This window comes from Metarhizium brunneum, chromosome 7, assembly GCF_013426205.1.
Source record: "Metarhizium brunneum chromosome 7, complete sequence".
Lineage (NCBI taxonomy): Eukaryota > Fungi > Ascomycota > Sordariomycetes > Hypocreales > Clavicipitaceae > Metarhizium > Metarhizium brunneum.
In genome coordinates, this window is record NC_089428.1 from 1,374,960 (window position 1) to 1,396,839 (window position 21,880).

General features: G+C 50.5%; 8 protein-coding genes across 8 annotated transcripts; 4 read left to right on the forward strand and 4 right to left on the reverse strand.

Annotated features, from left to right (window-relative positions):
- Window positions 1-31: 31 nt before the first annotated feature.
- On the forward strand, window positions 32-2,103 carry PRS (Proline--tRNA ligase, cytoplasmic; the record flags this gene model as incomplete). The annotated part of the gene is made up of 5 exons (XM_066131788.1): window positions 32-206; window positions 257-325; window positions 504-586; window positions 633-762; window positions 815-2,103. The coding sequence occupies 5 exons, from the start codon at window positions 32-34 to the stop codon at window positions 2,101-2,103; spliced, it is 1,746 nt and encodes a 581-aa protein (XP_065987893.1).
- Window positions 2,104-2,429: 326 nt separating this feature from the next.
- G6M90_00g109650 (uncharacterized protein) lies at window positions 2,430-3,129 on the forward strand (the record flags this gene model as incomplete). The annotated part of the gene is made up of 5 exons (XM_014688405.1): window positions 2,430-2,451; window positions 2,508-2,669; window positions 2,748-2,857; window positions 2,910-3,027; window positions 3,086-3,129. 5 exons carry the CDS (start codon window positions 2,430-2,432, stop codon window positions 3,127-3,129), a joined length of 456 nt encoding a protein of 151 aa, XP_014543891.1.
- A 146-nt stretch (window positions 3,130-3,275) lies between these two features.
- G6M90_00g109660 (uncharacterized protein) lies at window positions 3,276-4,959 on the reverse strand (the record flags this gene model as incomplete). Its single annotated transcript, XM_014688404.1, has 4 exons — window positions 3,276-3,789; window positions 3,854-4,093; window positions 4,151-4,698; window positions 4,750-4,959. 4 exons carry the CDS (start codon window positions 4,957-4,959, stop codon window positions 3,276-3,278), a joined length of 1,512 nt encoding a protein of 503 aa, XP_014543890.1.
- Window positions 4,960-5,649: 690 nt separating this feature from the next.
- orc1 (Origin recognition complex subunit 1) lies at window positions 5,650-8,021 on the forward strand (the record flags this gene model as incomplete). The annotated part of the gene is made up of 3 exons (XM_014688403.1): window positions 5,650-6,548; window positions 6,606-7,234; window positions 7,312-8,021. 3 exons carry the CDS (start codon window positions 5,650-5,652, stop codon window positions 8,019-8,021), a joined length of 2,238 nt encoding a protein of 745 aa, XP_014543889.1.
- Window positions 8,022-8,144: 123 nt separating this feature from the next.
- prp46 (Pre-mRNA-splicing factor prp46) lies at window positions 8,145-9,681 on the reverse strand (the record flags this gene model as incomplete). The annotated part of the gene is made up of 3 exons (XM_014688402.1): window positions 8,145-8,230; window positions 8,296-8,460; window positions 8,532-9,681. 3 exons carry the CDS (start codon window positions 9,679-9,681, stop codon window positions 8,145-8,147), a joined length of 1,401 nt encoding a protein of 466 aa, XP_014543888.1.
- A 322-nt stretch (window positions 9,682-10,003) lies between these two features.
- On the forward strand, window positions 10,004-11,200 carry G6M90_00g109690 (uncharacterized protein; the record flags this gene model as incomplete). The annotated part of the gene is made up of 8 exons (XM_066131789.1): window positions 10,004-10,058; window positions 10,121-10,146; window positions 10,239-10,367; window positions 10,434-10,536; window positions 10,607-10,620; window positions 10,681-10,918; window positions 10,978-11,072; window positions 11,144-11,200. The coding sequence occupies 8 exons, from the start codon at window positions 10,004-10,006 to the stop codon at window positions 11,198-11,200; spliced, it is 717 nt and encodes a 238-aa protein (XP_065987896.1).
- An 88-nt stretch (window positions 11,201-11,288) lies between these two features.
- Window positions 11,289-14,014, reverse strand: G6M90_00g109700 (uncharacterized protein; the record flags this gene model as incomplete). The annotated part of the gene is made up of 3 exons (XM_014688400.1): window positions 11,289-12,242; window positions 12,302-13,716; window positions 13,786-14,014. 3 exons carry the CDS (start codon window positions 14,012-14,014, stop codon window positions 11,289-11,291), a joined length of 2,598 nt encoding a protein of 865 aa, XP_014543886.1.
- A 1,309-nt stretch (window positions 14,015-15,323) lies between these two features.
- Window positions 15,324-21,300, reverse strand: G6M90_00g109710 (uncharacterized protein; the record flags this gene model as incomplete). The annotated part of the gene is made up of 3 exons (XM_066131790.1): window positions 15,324-17,374; window positions 17,475-21,063; window positions 21,136-21,300. 3 exons carry the CDS (start codon window positions 21,298-21,300, stop codon window positions 15,324-15,326), a joined length of 5,805 nt encoding a protein of 1,934 aa, XP_065987904.1.
- Window positions 21,301-21,880: the final 580 nt, after the last annotated feature.

A 21,880-nucleotide genomic window follows, 5' to 3' on the forward strand; every position in this document is an offset into this window, starting at 1 on the left:
GCAATGGAATATCTCGGCACGAAATATTACCATGCTATCTTATAAATCAGAAAGGCTGGGACGATTAATGGTAGCTTCCTCGTCCGCGTTTGTGTCCCGGCCGAGCACACGCGTATACCGCGGCACGCCCAAGGGATGTCGTGCAAGGTCGACTCTTTCGAAGATATGGGTTCCCACGGGCGGTGTTTCAGCTATCGAAGGAGAGAGTAAGACTGTCCTGCAGTCTCGGTTAGTCACCGAAGTTACTGACAATTAGAGCAGCCGGGCATGGAAAACTCGTCCGAGCAGGCTTTCTTCGCCAGGTGGGTTCCGTTTCTGGAGCGCCGTAGGAGCTGATGTTGACCTCGTTGTTAGACTCAATCTGGTATTTTTCAGCTTCTTCCGTTAGGGCTACGCGTGCAAAATAAAATTGAGAGACTTCTTGACAAACATATGGAGTCAATTGGTTCGCCACTCCTTGGACCATGCTATCCATCATTACGAGACTAACCCGGTTGCTGCAGGCGCATCACGGCTATCTCTGTCGACAATTACCTCGGAAGAACTATGGCGCCGCAGCGGTAGATTAGATCGTGTCTCTTCAGAAGTAAGTGGCCGAATCATATGTTCTGCGCATCTGTTAACAGGCTCAGCTTTTCCGTTTGACTGATCGAAAGCAAGTCCCCATCATGCTGTCACCCACGCATGAGGAGGAGATCACAACACTGGTGGCTGGCGCATTGAAATCGTTTAAAGACTTGCCTTTGCGTCTATATCAGACTAGTCAGTCCTTTCAATAAGATTCCCGAAAGTATTTGCCTAACCATCGGAACAGCTAGAAAATACCGAGACGAGATGCGTCCCCGCCACGGACTGCTGCGTTCTCGGGAGTTTATTATGAAAGATCTGTACACATTTGATACATCATTTGAATCAGCCATTGACACATACAAATGTGTCTCTAAAGCATATCGTGCCTTTTTTGCGGATATGAAAATCCCCATTCTGGTTGCTGAGGCAAGTTCAGGAGACATGGGGGGCGATTATAGCCACGAGTATCATCTGGCACATCCCATCGGAGAAGACAGAGTCATTTCATGTGATTCTTGTGAATATTCTGCTAATGATGAAGTTGCAACGGCACGATTATCCGATCATTCTCGTCAGACTTCTCCACCGCTGGCCATCACACAGGCAGACATTGGCGTATGGCGTGGTGTCACCAAAGATCGCACGACACTGATCAATGCCTGGTATCCCATCAAGAGTAGCCATGGCACTGGCACAGAAATAAATACACATGCTGTGAAAGAACTCATCGCAGAGTTAGATACAAGTGTCAATGATCCCGTTCACTCTTGGAAGGACACCGCGGCTGCCAGAAAGGAGGGGAAGAACACGCGACCTCGAATTATCAACGTTATTGACTTTAGATTGGAAACTGTTTATAGTCAGTTGAAGGAAAGACTGCCCTTGATTCCGGGCTCTGCCCAAAGCGCCGAGCCATTATCTCAGTCAGACATCAATGCCTCACAACATGGAGAGCCACTGAATCTGGTACGGCTGATGGACGGTGATAGCTGTCCCCGATGTGAATCTGGTTCACTTCGAATTCACCGGGCATTGGAGCTAGGCCACACGTTTTACCTCGGTACCCGCTACTCAAAACCATTCGAGCTATCCGTTACTCTTCCAAACTCCAAGGCCCCTGTCCCAGTGGAAATGGGATGCTACGGGATTGGTGTATCTCGAATCTTTGGTGCAGTGGCTGAACACAAAGCGGACGAGCGAGGCCTCAATTGGCCCAGAGCGATTGCCCCATTCGAGATTGTGGTCATACCAACATCTGGGGTAAACTCTCAAACCCTGGAGTTCCATGACAAACTCACCCGTTGGTCGAGTTCTGGGCCAGGGTTCGATGCAGTCTTGGACGACCGTAAGGAGACATTCGGCTGGAAAATGCAGGATGCCGACATGACTGGCTACCCTGTTACTATTGTTCTCGGAAAGGCATGGAGAGAAAGGGGAGTATGCGAAGTACAATGCAGGAGCTTGTCCTCCAAGGAGAATATTACTGTTGCGGATCTGCCAGCACATTTGAATTGTTTACTCTCGCAATTGTAAGACGGTGGACTTGGTATGAAGCGAGCAACATTAATTTAAACTGTACTATTAAATATATGTATAACTTCCATAGAAAATACAAAACTCGTTGTGTAAATACTCACTCAGTTTTTATCCAAAGGAATACACGAGACAGCGGCTTAGTAGGAGGCTGCATCATAATGTAGCGTGAACTGTCAAGGTCGTTGGACGAGCCTCTCAAGTAGGTAAACACTGTGCTAGCTAAAGCTGACCCCACCACAGCATACCGAGGGGCAACCCCAACCGCAAATTGTGACAACCTCGCCTCCACGACGTCGCTTGAACAACGTATCAGCGCGGCAAACATGGCTGGCGAACGGGAAACCAGTATGTCTCTAGTTTACATCACCCACCTCCGAGTACAAGCCTAACAGAGTTCACAGTCAACCTCGACACCCTCGAGCCACAGCAGCTGGCGCAGGTCAAGAAGCAGCTCGACGAAGAACTCGAGCACCTGACCTCGTCCTACGCACAGCTCCACGGGGCCCAAAACAAATTCAAGGATTGTCTACGATGTGTTAATACTCGATCTGCTGCGACCGACGGTGGGATTTGCCAAGCCCATTGAGCTAGAGTGACTCTGGACGCAGTGGAAGGCTAACGATGTGGAAAAATTGCGACAGCTTCAAACTCGGTTCTTGTTCCTTTAACCAACTCATTATATGTCAAGGGAGAATTGTCCAATACAGAGTCTGTCTTGGTTGACGTGGGAACTGGTTTCCTCATCGAGAAGGTTGGTACAGGCGGCACTTTCGGAAGGACTGGAGCTAATCTACTCGATCTAGAAGTTAAAGGCGGCGGAGCAATTCTATGACGACAAAGTGCAAGAGCTGGGCCACAATTTGAAAGATCTGGAAGCAATTGTGCAGCGCAAACAGAACAATGTTAGAGCAGTAGAGGAAGGTATGTCATTTTTTTCTCTGCTGAAGAGGTGCATCCATATTGACACGTCTTTGAATAGTTTTGCGGCAAAAGATCATGGCTGCCCAGGGAGCTAACTCATGAAGTGCCCGAATGGGATGGCGCGGACGATATATTAACAAAAGTATTGCATTGCCGATTTACTGAAATAGTGAACAACGAATCAAAATTGTGGTCGCACAATGTTTGGTGAAGTTGGCCTCCTTCATGGTCTCTGCCTTCTCCTTGAGCTACGTTGCCGTATCATCAACGTTTGACACTTCCAAGGCAGACAATATCTCTAAAACATGACAAACAAAACCTGCGAATTGGTCCTCTGCGGTCTCTCCTGAGCCTGCCCAGATATGAGACTGGTGAGGTCCCCAGTCCTTCTTCGATTCATGCATATTTTTGTAATTGAGGCTGTCCTCCCAGTGACGACCAAGTATTTGGATTCCAGTCCATGAATGAAGAGCTTCTTTTGTATTCACGTCTCTCCATGCGAAATTCCTGCTTATTTCTACCACAAATGGCGTATCGCGAAAGGGTATCAGAGCTGACGACTTTGTACGTATCTCGCTCAACTTGCCAATCCACTTGTCGGGATTCTTGACATTGATATTGACACACCTGTGCTCGAGGTCTGCGGGATTCTTTGGTGGTCCTTCGATGCAGACCACAATGTCCTTAAGCAAACATTCGATAAGCTCAGGTATGGGCTGAACTAGCAAGTCGCTGTCTACCTGGAGAGCCCAGTCGTATTTCCTATTCACGACTTGTCAGCCTGTGTGCCAGTGATGCCCAAAACAAGTCACATCACTCAGGTTACCTGTCCGGAGCTACTATGATCCACCTAAGAGGTGGCCACTCTTCTGATACAACCAAACGAGAATTTGTCAAGTTCGGCTGTCGACCTTGCGTATATCCGACGTCTCCTGTGAAGATTTGATCTCCTATTCTCATATGGATGCTGTCCTTGTAAGTAATATTTTCGACTTCACGGGAGACATTCGTTTGTGGGTCCAGCAGGTGTGCGACCAGCTTTGATACATAGCCAACTTCTGCTACCCTAGCTTCATGTTAGCAAATGGTATCAGCCCCGAGGCATTTCCAGAGAGACAATCACCTCGTATTTAGCTCAGCTCCGCCCTTGGCTCCATACTGCAGAGCCATCTCTGTGAAATCGGAGTACGACATGGCGTTCCCTATGCCTCTCTTCCGGCGTCGAATGATGACATGGCCAAAGTCTACATGCATACGAAGCGAGCGTTTGATGGTCTGGAGCGTAGTCGTAGAAGACAAAAAACTTGTACCGAGCTGCCTTAGGACATCGGTAGCCACCTCTGCGGTCCCGATCATTGTCTTTTGACGTTGTCCTACTCGGGGACGAGCATCCAAATCCACGGTAATTAAAGTGTCTGTGCCAGCATCCATAGGCTTCTGGACCAAGAATAGAGTTGCCACGTTCTGTTGTGCCAGACGCATATCATGAAGAGCCCAATTGACTGCCTTGAATCCCTCTTGCAGGCTCCACATTGTACGGCTATAAATATGAAGGACGTTTCGTTTGTCGTGTTTGATCCAGACGCCTTTCTCTGTCTTTATAGTATCGAATGAAGAGGACTCAGACAATTCTCGAAGAAGCATATGCCTTTCAGGAAGAACCAGGACGGCCTAGAGTAATGTTAGTGCTGAATGACCATATTTACGACTCATTGCACATACCTCTAAGAGATTCTCGCCGGCCGGAGGTTCACGTAGATACTGCGCCTCGGTGGTGACGTCTGTTTTTTTTCGTTCATCGTCTATTTGGAATCTGGCACTTGAAATTTTCGGCTGCTCTGCAAACTTTCCCCCCTTTCCTTCCGCCGTAGAGGGGCCGTTTAGAGAATCAACACCTCGATATTTGCGAGGGCATGTTTGCGAAGACTTCATGGCCAAAGAGAATGCAGCACTTGTTTCTTCCAGTCTTGCGTATAGTCTGTTTGTGCGTTCGTTCGTCCCTGAAAAAGGTTGTGAAACTTGAAAAAAAAGTCTGGACAGAGGGGGATTGACGAGCCAATTTTATATGGTAAACGGCAGGTGCCCGGAAGGTTCCCGGCAGTTGGCAGCCGGCTCGCGATTTAGACGTGGATTAACTCAGCATAACGTAATGAAGGTGCAGCAACAGGTTGGTATTTGAGCAAATATCCAAGTCGCCGTGAGTAGTTATACTTGGACTAACCCAGCGCCCATTTGGACTGGAGTTATTGCCATCTTTATAAGACCATGACTACCTAGTAGGTACATTTGGCAATATACAAGCGCGTCGTTTAGCAAGATATTGCTGTAGTGCCAAAATCTTTGAAAATACAAAGGCTGTAATCAATTAACATCTTCCTCCTTCTCAACCATCTCAACAAACGGGGCGAAGGACGAATAACACCTGGAAACATAAAAAACAGATGTTGCATCACACCCAGACCAGTGCCGATGTCACATGAGAATGGCCAGCTCTGGTTGGGAAGGGTGGGGCACTAAGCTCCATTGAAGTTAGGCAGGGGCAGCAGCTGCATCGCGGTTTCTAACGCGTTGATGGGCAAGAAAAATGATTGATCCCTTCCCACCACTAGGTACAGCAGATCTATGGCGCCGCATAATCTCACCAGAAGGGGGCCCGAGCCCGCTGTTCGGAGAAGGAAGACTTTGCCCGGAATCAGCCGTGAAGATTCAGACGACGAGCTGGGCAGCGATGATTTACCCTGGGAATGGATCTACAATGTCGAGGATCCGGAGCGAGCGAACCATGATGCGCAAAACGATCGAAAAAGGCGGAAAGTTATGGGAACCAAAATTGTTGGAGCTCGAATGGGCACTTTTGAATGTCGGATAGGTGACACGGTCTTGCTGAAAGCTGATGGCTCTAATGAAGCTTGGGTAGGCATCATTTGCGAGTTTGTAGAGGACGACGGGGAAGGCGACAATGCAGCAAATTTCATGTGGTTTTCAACAGAGAAAGAAATCCGTAATAAGGATAAAAAGCGGAATGATTTCTATTGGGTGTGCTTGCTTCCTATCCGTTCAAGGCTATCGAAAGAAGAATATACTAACCGGACCGATAAGAACGAGCTTTACATATCCCCGTCATGGGATATCAATCCCTTGGCGTCAATAAATGGCAAGGCCAAGGTGATGTCACTGGAGGCCTTTTTATCAAAGTACCCGTCTGGAAAAATCCCCCGCCAGTCGAAAGACTATGGCAAGACATTTGTTTGCCGTCGGGGCTGCAATACTAGAACGGCAACCTACACGGAGGAATTCATTTGGGAAGAGATGTATTCAAGTGTTGATGACATGTTCAAATTGATAGATTTTGTCGAAAAGAACACAAAGGCAGCTCGGGGTCGAAGGAAAGCCCGGGAGCAATCGCCACAAGACACTGCATATTTACCTCCGCAAACTCCTACTAAAGGTTCCCGGACTACTATCACAACACCGCAGTCCAAGCGTAGTCATGCAGAGCCAGGCTCTCGCTCCCAAAAGAGGTGCATAAAAATTTCTTCTCTTCCCCTGATTTAATTGACACTAATTCAGAGCACCAGGGGGACCGGAAAGAAACTCGAGTTCACACCACTTGCAATGAGAAAGCTCTCTCCCAGCGCAGTTCAATCCTCACCGTTCCAGATAGCACGCTCTCGCCTCCACGTATCCTCCGTCCCGACAAGCTTGCCTTGTCGAGAAGGGGAGTTCTCCCTTGTCTACTCTCACCTTGAAGCAGCAATTACAGACGGTAGCGGAAATTGCATTTACATCTCGGGCACCCCCGGCACAGGCAAGACGGCTACGGTCCGTGAAGTCATATCTCGTCTGGAGGATGCAGTTGGGTCAGACGAGTTGGATGATTTCATATTCGTGGAGATCAATGGCATGAAGATTACAGACCCTCATCAGTCGTATACCCTGCTCTGGGAAGCACTACGGGGACAGCGAGCAAGCCCATCGCAGGCTCTCGATCTACTGGAAAGAGAATTCAACAATCCTAGTCCCCGACGTGTCCCATGTGTAGTGTTGATGGATGAACTAGATCAACTGGTGACGAAAAACCAGGCCGTCATGTACAACTTCTTTAACTGGCCGACTTTGCGGCATAGTCGTCTTATTGTTTTGGCCGTTGCGAATACCATGGATCTTCCAGAAAGAACACTTAGCAATAAAATCAGCAGTCGCTTAGGTAAGAATGATTGAAGTTGGGTCGGAGAAACATTGCAGCGTACATTATATGCGGTATCTAATTTGAATCTTATTCAGGCCTCACTCGCATTACATTTCCAGGTTACACCCATGAACAGCTTATGAAGATTATACAATCCCGCCTAGAGGGCGTTCCTGGGAACGTCGTAGACGCAGACGCCGTCCAGTTTGCTAGCAGAAAGGTAGCCGCCGTGAGTGGAGATGCCAGAAGAGCGCTGGATATCTGCCGCCGGGCTGTGGAAATCGCAGAAGGCGATGCGCAAGGTGACCCGATGACACCGAGTAAAAACGGCACACAAGATTTGACTCGCCGTGGAAAGGTCACCATTGCCACCATCAAAAAGGCCATCAACGAAGCGACTACAAACCCCGTGCAACAACACCTGCGAGGGCTTCCTTTAATGTCGAAACTGGTCATGGCAGCTGTCCTTTTCAGGATCCGAAGAACAGGCCTAGCAGAGTCGACTTTTGGCGAAATCTTGGACGAGTTACAACGAGCGACAGCTCATTCATCGCCCGCGCTCCCCGGTATGGCGCAAATTCTAGACAGCGGCCTTCAGGGGACACCAGGAGCCACCCACCGACACCGGGGGAGGCCAAGCTACGTCCACACAGCTGCGCTGGATCTTGCTGCGGCAGGACTCATAAATATAGAAGCACATCGGGCCGAACGTTCTACCAAGTTGCGGTTGACCATTGCCGATGACGAGGTCAAAATGGCACTTCGGGACGATGGAGATCTGAGAGCCATGGGACTCGGTGTATAGCATACGATAGTAGTATTATGGGTATTTCAAAGCCGGCCATTTTGTTTCAACGCCATTAGGTACATACATGCTCATGATCCTCGTCCTCGTCCTCGTCCGTTGCCATCAACAAATTCCTACACCTTAAAACTTGCGTCGTCCTAGTGACGGTGTCCATTGCAACGGGTGAGTTTCTGCAGTAGCCTTCTCATCCGGTTTCCAGATTTTAACTACAGAAGTGGTTAGCAAGAAATATATTTAGACAGTGCGGGTATAGTTTAAGGAGATTACGGACTTGTCTTATCTGCTTCGCCACAAATCAGACGCAGGCCAGAGCGATCAAACGTCGAGGCCATTATGCCAGCCTCCGCGTCCAAAGACCCAGGCTGTGCGGTGGTATCGAGTGACTGGAAGCGGTGACCTGTCTTCCAGTCCCAAAAGCTCATTGACCCGTTGTCACCTATTATTCACACAGTTAGCAAGTGCGCCCTGGCTAACGGAGATATAGGCAGGGTAGGGTTGCCATCTTACCTCCTGAGAAGAAGACATTGTTCTGGTTCACGCTCAAAGTGTTAATGATGGCATTGTGGCCTTCAAAATTCTGCATAAATGCGCCCTCGGGGCATTTCCACTGCTTGATGCTCCCTGTGCTGCCGCTGGCAAAAGTAAACTCTGTGGGATGAACAGCCAGCGCTCGAACACCCTTCTTGTGGTGGGTGAGCACGCCCATGGTCTTGCCCGCGGCAAGGTCCCACAACCTCACCGTAGAATCAAGAGAACCTGTGATTACTTGGGGGTCTGCTTCCTGGCACTTGACGTCTGATACGGTGGCAGTGTGACCCGACAGCACGTGGATATTGCTGCGTGTTCGCATATCCCAGACTCGGGCAACGCCGTCCCGACCACCCGTGACGAGAACGTCAAGAGTTGGATGAAGGGCTAGAGTGTATACGCCGCTGAGGTGGCCGTGGTAGTGTCGGATTACTTTATTTGTCTCCAGATCCCAGCACTTGACCATTTTATCTTCTCCACAAGAGAACAAGTACGGATGTCGGGGTGAGACTACTAGGCCGCGGACAGTGCTGATGTGTCCGGTAAGAGTCAGGCGCAATGAACCAGTGGCTAGATCCCAAATCTTGATGGTTCTGTCGCCAGCACCACTGGCAAACCATTTGTTTCCTGGCTCTACTGCTAAACTGCGCACCCAGCCGAGATGTCCAGAGATGACTCTCATCAGCTTCCATGGGGGATGCCACTCGGGCTTGGTCTGTTGGAAGGTTTGCGGACCTCTTGTGGATAGTGCCGTATTGTTATTTGGAGAGTCGTTCACGGCGGGCATTGGGTTTGCTGACGAGCCTGCCGTCGTTGATCCCGGTCCAGCCTCGAGCAGTTTCTGCGCAAGTCGCGCCGTGCCGGCAGTCTTTTGTTTGGCGGCCAGTTTCTTTCCAGGTTTGCTCGACGGCTGTCTGGCTGCCAAGGTAGGGGGTAGGGTCGTTGAATTTGAGTATTCGGCTTCGAATCGGTGCTTCATCATGGGATCTTCGAACACGTCTTCGAGCTTCTGTCGTTTGCCATTGAGCTGCTCAGCTGCCCTTGTGTACAAGCTTCGTGAGATAATGGAGTTCTGGGACGCCAGGGCACTCAGCTGCAGCGCATCCTGTGGCTGCTGTGGTGTCTCCATCGCAGGCAGTGTGCTTTGGGTGCAGTTGCGAAGTCTCCTCGGGGGAAAAGCTGGCGGTTCACGATCAATGTAATATAGAAAAGGTGGAATAGGCGCGGTTGAGTTGCAGCCTCGTGTGGCGCAAGCAGGTCTGCTCCACAGCCGCCACAATTGCCACTGACTTGAGCTGCAAGCGGACGTCAGCGGGAGATGCCTTAAGCATCAGCTAGTGAACTTGCATCACAGGTCGTATCGTTGTCGGGCCGGTGGAAAGTTGCGTCATTCCATTTTGATTTCGATATCCGTGCTACCTCAGCCGCGCTTTGGCTTTAAGTGAAGCAATATGAGTGAAGAAAACGACAAATTTCCTCTTCATACCGCCGCAAGGGAAGGAAATGGTATGTGGCGGGTTCGCTTTCATGTCATGCGGCTTCAACCAAGCTGACGAAACAAAACTTAGTTCTCAAGGCAGAAGGGTTACTAAAAGTAAGAAAGGATGCCGTCAACCTATAAAGTGGAACTCCTTGACCCGTCCTTGCAGTAAGTACGAGCCTAGTCTAACACGTCGAGCTACATAGACGGACCCAAAGTTATCAAGGAAGAAGGATGACGATGGTCGGTACCCCATTCACTGGGCAGCCTCATCAAACAACCTAGAAATCGTCACATTGCTGGCTAATCAGACGAGCTTCGATCCTGATGTGCAAGTGAGTTGTGAAATGGCCTTTTTTTGCCCTTGGCAACTTTCTCCTTCTTAACACCTGAACAAACAGGATGATAGCGGCTGGACCCCTCTCATGATCTCTGCCAGCGTTGCTGACAGCGAGGCGATCCTAAGAGTTCTGATTCAAAAGGGCGCAGAAGTTAACGAGAAAAGTAAGCTATATTAATATATACTTGTATATGTGACCATGTCAAAGCGATTGAAACTGACGGCGTGAGTTAGATTCCAGCGGGCAGGTACGGTAACAACGTACCGGCAAGGCTGCCTCACAAATGGATGTGCTAATAAGTTCTAAGACTGCTCTTCACTTCGTCGCGTCCAAGAAGAATATGGACGTGGCTCGTCTATTGCTAGAGTCGAAGCCGCCTGCTTCAACTCGCTTCCGTGACCGACGCGGACAGTATCCCATCCACCGAGCGGCGGCAGTCGGTTCCGTGCCTATGGTTTCGCTACTGCTCAAGAATAAAAGCCCACTGAATCCTACAGACGACGAAGGATTTACCCCTCTGCATCACGCTATCGCGGAGGGACATGGTAGTTACACATCCCCGGGCTGGCGTATATGCTTAACCCGGTGCTGATTAGTCTAATAGGCGATGTCGCCCTTGCCTTGCTCAAAGAAGGTGCTGATTTCACATTGAAGAACACAGAGGATGTATTGGCTCTGGATTTAGCACCTGACAAAGAGGTATACATATATATATGCACATTAGTATTTCTACTCAGAAGTCCCATAATTTGTTAACGCCACACTCACAGGTTCGCCGCTACATTGTGCAAGGCGCCGAGCGAGAAGGGATCGACCTAGGTCCGTAGACACTATGAATAAGTAGGTAGAGGAATCTATCCTGATCCCGCAAAGAAAAATGCCAGGGCCCATCTCTATTTGCTAAAATTTGACGCATCATTTCACCGTTCGCTCAACCAGCTCACGGTACATAGCCTTGACATCCTCAACATCAGCTCTTAGCTCTTCCACAAGTTCGCTTTTTTCACCAAGCATCTCCAGTGTTGTTTGATATCTTGAGTCGATATGCGACACTTCATCTTCCAGCTGTGATACCTTGGCCGCGACGGCTTTTGTTTCCTCTAGCTCCTTCATGAGACTGACCATGTCTGCTCTGGCCTCATCTCTCTGACTGCAAACCCTCGCCATTTCTTCCTTTGCCGTGACCTTCTCTGCCTCCAGTCTTCGGATGGCAGCACTCATTCTCTCAACTAACTGAACTGAAGGCCCTGCAGCTACTGTTGACACGGAGACCATATCCTGTGCCACCTGACGAGGCGAGGAAGGAATTGTGTCAGACACTCCGTTTTCTCGCTCAGCGGCAGGAGGTGATGGGAGTTGTGGGGGTTCGCTTGACGGCTCGAACGGCGAGAATGGCGTAGGCAGCAGGGCAGAACCAGCATATGATGACTCCCTGATTCGGAGCGGTGGCTGGCCCGACAGACGTCTGATGGGTGACTTGGTCTCTGCTATACTATCTGGTATACTGCCAGGCGCCTGAGATCTCCGCGATTTGGCCAGGATGCCGAGGCCCATCATATCGGAACTATACGCTCTCTGGGCTGAGAGAAGTGGTGAGTCAGGTTGGCTTTGTTGACTCTTAGACGTTGCTCCCGCAACCTCATCTACCCATTGGCGTCGTTCTGCTTCGACAAGGTCTTCTCTCTCAATAATATTCTGCGTCATCTTTTCTAGCTCCATTCGAGTTTCTTCCAGGGCAGCTTGTGAATCTTTGTACAAAACCTGCAATGTCGTCAACTCGTTGCGGCATGCTTTCAATTCCTGGCGAACTGAACTGAGAGACGGTTGTACATCTTGTAGCTCCTCCTCAAGATGTCTTGATCGGACAGCCTTTTAGAAAGTCAGTATGAACAAATTTGTAGATGCGGTCTGTTGCATATTAAACTTACGGCATCCCTTGCTTTCTTTCTCATTTCTGATTCTCGACGTTGTGCCTCATCCCTCTCCCTTTCCAAGTTTGCCGCCTTGGCAAGAAGAGATGCCTCAATACCCTGCCAGTTTTCTCTGGCAGATGCATATTGAGATTGAAGAGTCTCGATTTGTCTGAAAATTTTTACCTGGGCCTCTCCCCCAGACCCTGACGACGCTTCTTCTGCCGCCGTTCTCATAGCTTCCAACTTGCCTTCCATTGATTGCAGCTCGAGCTTAAGCTCGTCTTCAGTTTTACGGCCGCGCTCAACGGCACGGTCGAGCTTTTCACGCCATTCGATCTCTTCCTGACGAGCCTTCTCCACGGCTGCATCCTTTTCGGCACAAATGTTCGAGTTGGTGTCTTCCAGAATCTTTTGCTTTTGGCGCTCTGTGGCCAGTGTCTTGTTCATGGCTTCTCGCTGTGTGGATTCAGCCTGTTCTGTTTTATGTTTCCATTCTTGCTCCAGTCGCCGGTAAGCCTCGTCTTTCTTTGCATTGTCCTTCTTCAATGTATCGACCTCCTTTTGCAGTGCAGCGGTAGCACGTTTAGCCTCCTCCCGACGTCTTTCAGTCTCTTCGGAACCGTTTAGGCGAGCACGGAGAGTCTCTGCATCAGACAACGCTTTGTCTCGGGTTTTTTTTAACTCCTCTACTTTCTTATCAGTATCTCCTATCTGAGCACGCAACTTCTTGATTGTAGTTCTAAGTTTGTGCTCATTTGTTGACAGCTTCTGTCCCTCTTCCATGAGCAAAGCAATCTTTTCATCCTTTTCAACGAGTTTCCGTTCATTACTACCTGCTGGTGCCGATAATGCCGACGTTTTGGCAGCATCTGCGGCGGATTTTGACAAGTATTGGAGCTTGGATTGAATTGAATCAATTCTTTCGATGTATTCCTGGATCTCCTCTTGATGTCTAGCTTTGGACTCTTCTAATTGTCTTGTAAGTTCTGCGCTATCGGATGATGCGGATGCCGTCGGAATTGGGGTGCTATCTTCGGCGGGTTCCAGTTGCCCAGAAAGCTGAGACAAGTCTTCGTTGGGTCGCGATTCCCCATTATCAAGGGCTTCGTTTTGGTCGACATCACGGACGGGTGGTTCGGTGGAAGCGGGCCCAGCCGTTTCTGATGCACATCCTGACGATTCAGCGACTGAAGGTGGTGCTTCCGCAGTAGATTCTAAAAAAGTCTCGCCATCCTCTGCCTTTGCTTCAATTCGTACATCCGTCGATGGTCGTTCTATGGAAGTTCGGCTAAATTGGTCGACTGAACTTCGAGGAGACGCCGCACCTCTGCTCGCAGGACGGCTGGGTGTGCTCTTGCCAGACATGGCCTGAGCCAATCTTGCTTGTAATCGATCATTGGTACGGTTCGTAGAGGAAGACCGTGAGTTGCCTGACACGGGACTAGTCAGCTCAGATACAGATGCCAGAGTATAATTTCCCCGTCAGTAGTCAAGCTCACTGGGACTTGGCTTAGCAGGTAGTGCTAATTGTTTTGAAGACTGTTGCTGTATTGTGGTTGTCGGTTCGACAGATGCAGAGCCGGCAGGGGAGGCGGCAGAAGTAGCAGATGCGTCTTGGGCCCGGGCCTCCTCAGGATCAGCCAAGATGTTATCCAGCCTTGATTCAACTCCTGCAACGGCCTGAGATAGGAACGAGCCCCATCTTGACTGCTTTCCTGAGACAGCCATGGCGAGGCTCTTGTCGTTTTGCGATGCGATGCGCACGTCCAGCCCTGTCACCAAGGATTACAGGAGGGCGTGAAGAGACTGGGCTATGACCTGCGGTCGAAGCTGGGCCGGGTTTTGTTCTTTGATACGTCACTGGCCGCATGCATTGTACTGGGTCAGGTCGAGTGGTACGGGGTGAATGGCATATTCAGCAGGCGTATATTGGTAGGTGAGTAGTTTATACTTGGTACTCCATACTGAGGCGACACGACAGCAGTCAGCTCTGGCATGGCTGTATGTACTTACTTACTTAAGTAAGTACTTAAGATATCAAGTGGGACGCGAGGGTACCAATACCAGTCGCAACCTACCTACCTAAGGTACCTAAGTAGGTACTTAAGTACTTAGAGGCACCCACCTGCAGCGACTTATCTAATCAGCTCGTACCAACGACCAAGTCCGCGACTTGTCTACAGAGTCATGCATCATGCCCTGTCCCTCCTGTGACAACGACTGATATTGTCACGACTCCCAGGAACTGCTAACAGAGCAATTTACTTTCCTACTAGGCAGGTACTCCGTACTTACTTGGTACATACTTAGATGCAGTTATGTAATTGACGCCCTCTCTTTTTTCCCCATAGCGTCAAGCACCACCGCGGCCTAGTCAACTGAACATGCCTCTCACCCCAAGAACAAGAATGGCACCTACTCCGTACATTCCGGTAGAAACCATACACATAGGCCTCGGGAATGTAGGTACATGCTACGCATCATTTGTGAGAGAGAAACCTCGTGGTTTTTATTTCTATATATCCGCCATCTGTTTTTATAGCTGCGTTCTTCGCAAAAATCACTGTCGGGGGGTATGCGCATCGTGGGACGCAAGCTGTTAACCAAACATCAAACTCAGACCAGAGCGGCTGTAGTCTGCGGAACTGTACATGACCAATATGGCAGACCACTATGTAAGTTGCCGTCTGCCATTAATACAATCGACATCTTGCCTGTGGCAATTCCGTCTCTTACCAAGGCGGGTATCATGTGAAAATGCTCCCAGCAACCAAGAAAACGTAGCCATGTATTCCAATGCAAGATGGGCAGCTGAAAATCCCAGATCCAGCTGGGATCAACCCCTGAACGATGCGAGCGGGCTTGCTAGCAACTCACACATGCAATCAATATGGCTTTTCTGTTGTGGACGTAGGCACCCCGTAATCTCCTCTTCCGATAATCGGCACAACGAGGGAAGAAAGGGAATAAAGTAAAATAAAGAAACAATCAAACGGTGCTTGCTTGCTCAGAAACAAATGCTTTGCAGCCCAAAGTTTTATCCAGTTAACTTCCTCCACCAGCTTGTTCGAGGAGCAGGGTCAACTAAAACTGAGTTCCTTCTGCTCTCTTGCCGCTCGTCACTGCCTTCTGAGCCAGCAACACGTCTTTCTCGCTCTCGTCCTTCACGTCTTGCGCGACGTCGACGTTGGTCGTCTATATCATCTGCCGTCATATCACCTAGTTTGGCCCTGTGTCGAGCTCGCCGCGCTTCACGTCTGACTTTATCTTCATTGGTTGGGTCGCCGTCCTCGGGTGGTGGCGGCGCGTCCGAGTGGTCCTTGACCCACGAGGACGTCCCAGAATGTGGCCAGGCTGTGCCATTTTTGCTTTCTCGTCTGCGGTCCTTGTGCGGATATATCTGCTCGTCGCCGGAGGGTTCAGTGCGTCGTCGACTGCTCTTCCTCTTGTGGCCATCGAGACCTTCTGCAGCGGCGCGGGCAGCACGGCGTTCTCGTCTACGTTGACGCTCAGGGTCGTCTTCGGCGGTTACATCAATATGTTGAGAGCGGCGGCGGTCTTGTTTAGAACCCCGGCGTGCCTCGTTGGCATCTCTCTCCACAGCGAGGGCAGCGGCTTCCCTTTCTTTGCGCAAACGACGCCGCTCAGTCCTCTCGGCTCTCTCGACCTCTCGCTCTTCCTGGACACGCTGCTCTTCTGCTTCACGGCGTGCGGCGCGACGTTCAGCTCTTCTAGCTTCTTTGTCGTCGCCTTTACGAACCTCGGTGTCTTCCTCACGCCTTCGTCGTCTTTCGCGCCGGGATTCGTCACTTGCTTTGTCATTTTGTTCTCGATCGCTACGTCGCGACCTTCGGGCTGAGCTACGAGTGTCGCGGTCTGTTTCGCCCGTTGTTGCCTCAGCCTCAGCGTTGGCATCCAACCTCGCTGATTTTGGAGTCATTAATCCGCCAAAGAGACTAGCAAACCCTGACTTTTTGGACGCCGACGCGCCGCGCTTCAACGGGGGTTCTGATGGAATACCGGAGTCAACCATGACAACGTCATCTTCAGGGAATCTCCTGGATCTGCGCTTGTCGCGCTTTGCCGCACTAGGATCAGCGTCAAGAGCTCCCGCCATTACGAAATCATCGCCCTCAGGGCGTCTTCGAGACTTCTTCTTGCCGCCTGACTTGTCAATGCCCAGGACCTTGGCAGCCTTTGACGACATATCAGGTAAATTCTCTGGCGGGGGCGAAGCCAGACCATGGACATCCATGGAATGCCTGCGTGAAGATGGCCTTCCGCTAGTGCCTCCACGCCTCTCTTTATCTCGAGTGGACATGGATCTCGAGATAGGTGGCGTGCTGAACATGGCAGACATGCGGACCTTACTAGCTGCTTTGTCTGACTTCTCTGCACGATCTGCCTTGTCCGAGCCGGAATCCTTGGATGAGGTTTTGTCAGAAGAACGCTTAGATGGTTTGTCAGACTTGGACTTCGAAGACGAAGATGTCTTTCTATCTTCTTTTCTTTCCTCCTTTCGCGCTGTCGCTGGCGTCGTGCTCCACTTTGCCCACGAAGCACCGTCGCCATTGATCTTAGGTCGGTCTCTTTTAGATGATTTCGGTTCAGGTGGAGGGGTCAACGGAGCATCAGGAACAGCCGGGGGCATGGGCACAGGCGGAGGCGGAGGCGGAGGTAGCCCTTCGTCCTTTGTCTTGCTCTTCTTGCTCTTCTTTGGCTTGTCTTTTGGTGCCATGTCAACGATTGCAACTATGTCATCTTCGTCATCGTCAGCCGGGAAGCTTCCAGGTAATTCAGAAGACTTATGGCTCTTCTTTGAAGACGAACTCTCATGTTCAGTCTCTTCTATCTCCTTGGATTTCTTCTTGGACTTGGAGCTCTTCTTCTCTTCTTTTGGAGGAGTTGGTGGCGCGGGTGGAGGAGGAATAGGGTCTGCCAGGGGCTCTTCCGGTGCAGCCTCAAAAGTCTTCAGCTTGTCTGCAATCCTTCCCCCAACAGCTTTTCGTGACGAGACCCCCTTTGAGACAGCCTCAGCCGCCTGGGTTAATGGTGTCGTGTCCTTGTCGTTGACAGCATCTTCCAGAACTAAGAGATGAGTAAGCAACGAACCTAATTTCGGCCTCACTCCGAGAGATTAGGTGAAGGGATTGGGGAAAGCTGGGGTAGCGCCACATTGGCAACGAACCTTTCTTGGATTTCTTGGACCCGCCTACCCCCCAAAAACTGAATGCATCATTTGTTACCTTTGGAGCAAGCAGCTCTTCCACTTCCTCTGGTTTCAACTCGGGTTCTGGCTCAGGTACCGGTTCAGGCACGGCGTCTGGCTCTGGCTCCGGCTCTGGTGCCTTCTCTGGCTCTTTCTCTTTTGACGATTTCTTGTCCTTTTTCTTGTCTTTCTCCTTCTCCTTCTCCTTCGACTTGGAGCTCTTCTTAGAAGACTTCTTAGCGGCTTCCTCGGCTTCTCGGGCGGCTTTCTCCTCCGCCTCTCGTGCAGCTAGTTCTTCAGCTTCTTTTGCAGCTTGTTCCTCTGCCTCTTTTGCAGCTTGTTCCTCTGCTTCCTTTGCTGCCTGCTCCTCTGCTGCCCGTGCTGCCTGTTCCTCGGCCTCCTCGGCAGCCTTTCCGTCTGCTCGCTTATCAACACTCTCTTTTAAGCGATTATACTTCTCTGTGTCCTTCTTATTGAGCTTGCCCTTCTTTGCTTTCTTCTCCTCTAGAGCCGCAAGCTCTTCCTCCTCTTGGACAATTGCAGCTTCTTTTGCAGCTTCTTCTGCAGCAATTCGGGCGCTTTCTTCCTCTTCGAGTCTTGCCTTTTCTTCCGCCTCCCTAGCAGCAAGTTCTTCAGCTTCTCGCTCGGCAGCTTCCTTAGCTTCTTGCTCCAGTCGTTCCTTTTCAGCTTTCTCGGCCTTCTTCTTTTCCTTCTCGAGTTTCTTGAGGTCCTTCTCGCTCAGCTTCGGTTCCTTTTCAGTCTTCGACTTTCCTTTTTCCTTCTCTGCTTCCTTATCTTTGGATTTAGACTTCGATTTAGACGTAGTCAGGTCATCCCACGGATCGGCATCGGCTTGTCCTGTTCGATCTTCTGGTTCAGTAAGGTCCATACAGGGGGGAGTGGGCGCGGGAGGGGGTGGATCAGCTAAGGTATCCTTGCTCGATTTTGATTTCTTTTTAGTAGATGATGGCCAGGCCCAGTCGCCGTCATCATCAACCTTGCTGTCCTTGATCTCCTCTACTGCATCGGGTTGGACTGTCTCACCAGTTGTGTCTTCCTTTACTTCCACGGGGTCGTCTTTCGTCTTGTCCTTCTTTTTCTTATCCTTTTTAGTGACAGCACCCCAAAGGTTGTCAACGGGTTCCTCAATGCTGTCGGGCTTTAAGGATGAGTCATCGGATCCTTTCGTCTTCTTGTCTTTCTTGCCAGTTCCCCAAGAGCTAAAGAAATCATCATCGCCAGTAGCTTCCACAGTATCTTTTAGGGGTTCTTCACTAGAGGCCGTTTTATCCGGGTCGTCCAGTTCAATCAAGTCAGAGGCACCCTTCTTCTTCTTCTTGTCTTTCTTAGAGCTACTTCCAAAGCCCCAGACGTCATCTTTCGTCGGCTCTTCTTTGAGGCCTTCCTTCTTCTTGTCTTTTTTGGAACTTGCACCCCAAGAGCCCCATCCATCGTCAACGGACTGTTCTGGCTCTGTGGGAGCTACCGCCTCCTTCGTCTCCTCGACAGCACCTTTCTTCTTCTTTTTCTGTTCTTTTTTCGAGAGGCCGGCCCAAAGATCATCCTCTGACTTCTTTTCTGGCTCCGGCTCTGGCTCCGGCTCCAGCTGGGACTCTGGTTCTGGTTCTGGTACAACGACCTCCTCGGCCACCCCCTTCTTTTTCTTTTTCTTGTCCTTCTTTGACGAATTGACTGTGCCCCAAATATCTTCTGGTTCCTTTTCCTCTGGATCAGGTTCAGGTATAGGCTGGGTTTCAGCTTCAGGTTCGGGCTCTGGTTCAGGTTCAGGGTCTAGATCCTTATTCTTCTTTTTCTTCTTCTTTGAGTTGCTAGCCATGCCCCAGATATCGTCAGCCTCTTCCTTGTTCTCTTTTGGGGGCTCTTCTGGAGGGGACTCAGGCACGGCTGGCGCGGCAGCTGGCTCGGGATCATCCCACATGGATGCTTTCTTCTTCTTCTTGTCCTTTTTGCCAGACTTGGTCGTCGCGATACCCCAGCTATCTTCATCCTTCTTCACAGGCTCAGGTTCAGGTTCCGGTTCCGGTTCTTTGACAGGTTCCGGCTCTGGCTCTGGTTCGGCGGCTGCTTTACCCTTCTTCTTGCTTTTTTTTGTGGTCGCGGCGCCCCAGAAGTCATCGGCAGGCGCAGGTTCCGGCTCAGGTGGTGGAGCTGGTGGTTCCTCGCCTTTCTTCTTCTTATCCTTCTTCCCAGTACCCCAAGTGTCCCAGATATCATCAGCCTCCTCCTTAAGGGGTTCAGGGTCTGATTTGGATGGTTCAACTGGCTCTTCAACAGCAACGGCTCCTTTCTTCTTCTTCTTGCTTTTCGAAGTAGGGGCCATCCAATCATCAACTGGTGGCGGCGGGATATTTTGTTCTGGTTCCGGTTCAGGCTCTAGCTCAAGCTCTTCCTTCTTCCCCTTCTTCTTGGTTGACGTCCAGCCCCAGGGGTCCCCCGCCGTACCGGCATCTGTGTTCTCGACAACTGTATCCTTCGAATCTTCAACAGTATCTGCGCCCCAGATGCTGGTTCCCTTCTTCTTCTTGCCTTTTTTTCCAGAGACGGCAGTTGTAAACCCGAAGTCGTCTTCTTTGGGCCCAGCGGAACCTTGGTCTTCCGTTTCGGTTTCGGGTTTATCCAGGGATCCAAACGAAAACGTAGTTTTGCCATTCTTCGCTTTTGAGCCTTTGGTATTCCATGGATTAGAGTCAAGCTCGTCCTTTTTGGGATCTGTCCCAGCTCCGGCGTCGCCACCGCCTGTCGCAGACCAATCCCAGTTACTGCCACTGCCGCCGCCACTGCCGCCCGTGTTCCATTTTGTACCCCATGCCCCGAAACTGTCTTTAGTATCGGTAGAACCAAAGTTCATGTCTAATTTGCCTCCAGAATCGTCGCCAAGTTTTATTTCGTGGAAGGCGTCTCCTCCAACGTCTGCAGTGGGAACCGCTGGTGCCGCTTCTGCTTCCGCATCGGCACCCTTCTTGCCTTTTTTCTTCTTGGATTTGGCTGGCATGAAGTCATCCCAAGGGTCATCCTCCTTCGCATCGCCAGACCCGTCCTTGTCCTTGTCTTTGTCCTCGTCTCCATTACCGCCCCCAGAGCCATCACCGGCACCGCCAGCGCTGCCACTTCCGGGATCCCCACCGCCTTGATCTCCACCGCCGTTGTTATTTTCCTCGCCGTCCCCGTTTTTATCACCACCGTTATTATCGTCAAACGCCTTTGCAGCTGCCGCGGCTTTCTGGGCGGCATTCTTCTTCTTTTTAGCAGCCTCAATTATGCCATGCCGGGAGTCGAAGTCCACGGTGACACCCAGGACTGGATCCGAGAATAGATCATTTTCAGACCTGTGCGGTTTCTCTGCATCTTCGCCTGGTTTCTGTAGAAGAAGACGATTCACGCAGGACGGGTTCCGTTGGCGAGCAAAGCAGCATGTGTCGGTAGGATCGCATACATCAAATGAAGAATCGGGGGGTGGAGTATCGTTTGGCAACCTATTAGACCGCCTAGACCAAAAGTCTGATACCAAGAGTGGCCTGCCGCTTGGAGGTCGTGATGGATTTGAAGCCTGCAGACAACCAAAAGTGTTAGAGCCAGACCCAGTGTCGTAGGGCAACAATTCGGCGGAGCCAAGCCATACCAAATGAGAGCTCCTACTGTTGATCCATGCAACGGAAATACGCGTCAATTGAAGCTGCAATGACCTCTTATCCCAGCCAGTCCTCAAGGTCTCTGCTGTTCCGAACCAGCCTTGTCCGCTTTCTCTCCAGCTTTCTGTGAACGCCAAAACTTCGGCCGCAGCCATTGTGCAAGTTGAAGCCTTCAAAGGTGCAAATCGACGACAGAATCATGGAAGCTATTCCTTCTGAGAGTCGCAATATGATGGGCTCGGCAGTCTGCTGGTTCTAGTCGTTGATGGCTGTGCCAAGAGCATACGAGGAAGTATGACTCTGTTCTAAGCCGGTATCGTTTTGCCGTTACGAGGCTGCAATTGGGGTTCGAACTGATACCTAAGGAGATGGTGTGTTAAGATTTCCGCAAAGCAAGCTTCACACGAATGCCTGCTTAAACTCAAGAGCAGGTACAGAGGTGAAAATGGGTAGAGAGGAAGGGAAAAGGTCAGAAAACGCTCAGGGTCCTATGAGGTAACTCGGGGCAAGGGACCTGGAAGCTAATAGCTAATTGGGTTATGGATAAGATAACACTTGACCGGGGCCACGGGAGTTTAATCCGATGGCAGGCTCCCAATCCGCTCGACACAATATTTGCCTTGTGGCACCAGAGGCTGGCTCGGTTGGCTTTTCGAAATTGCTTGGGTGTGAGGGGGCCGTATGTGCGCTGTGCGGAGTAGATGTATAGGTAGTTGGGCGTCGTCCAGCTTGCGC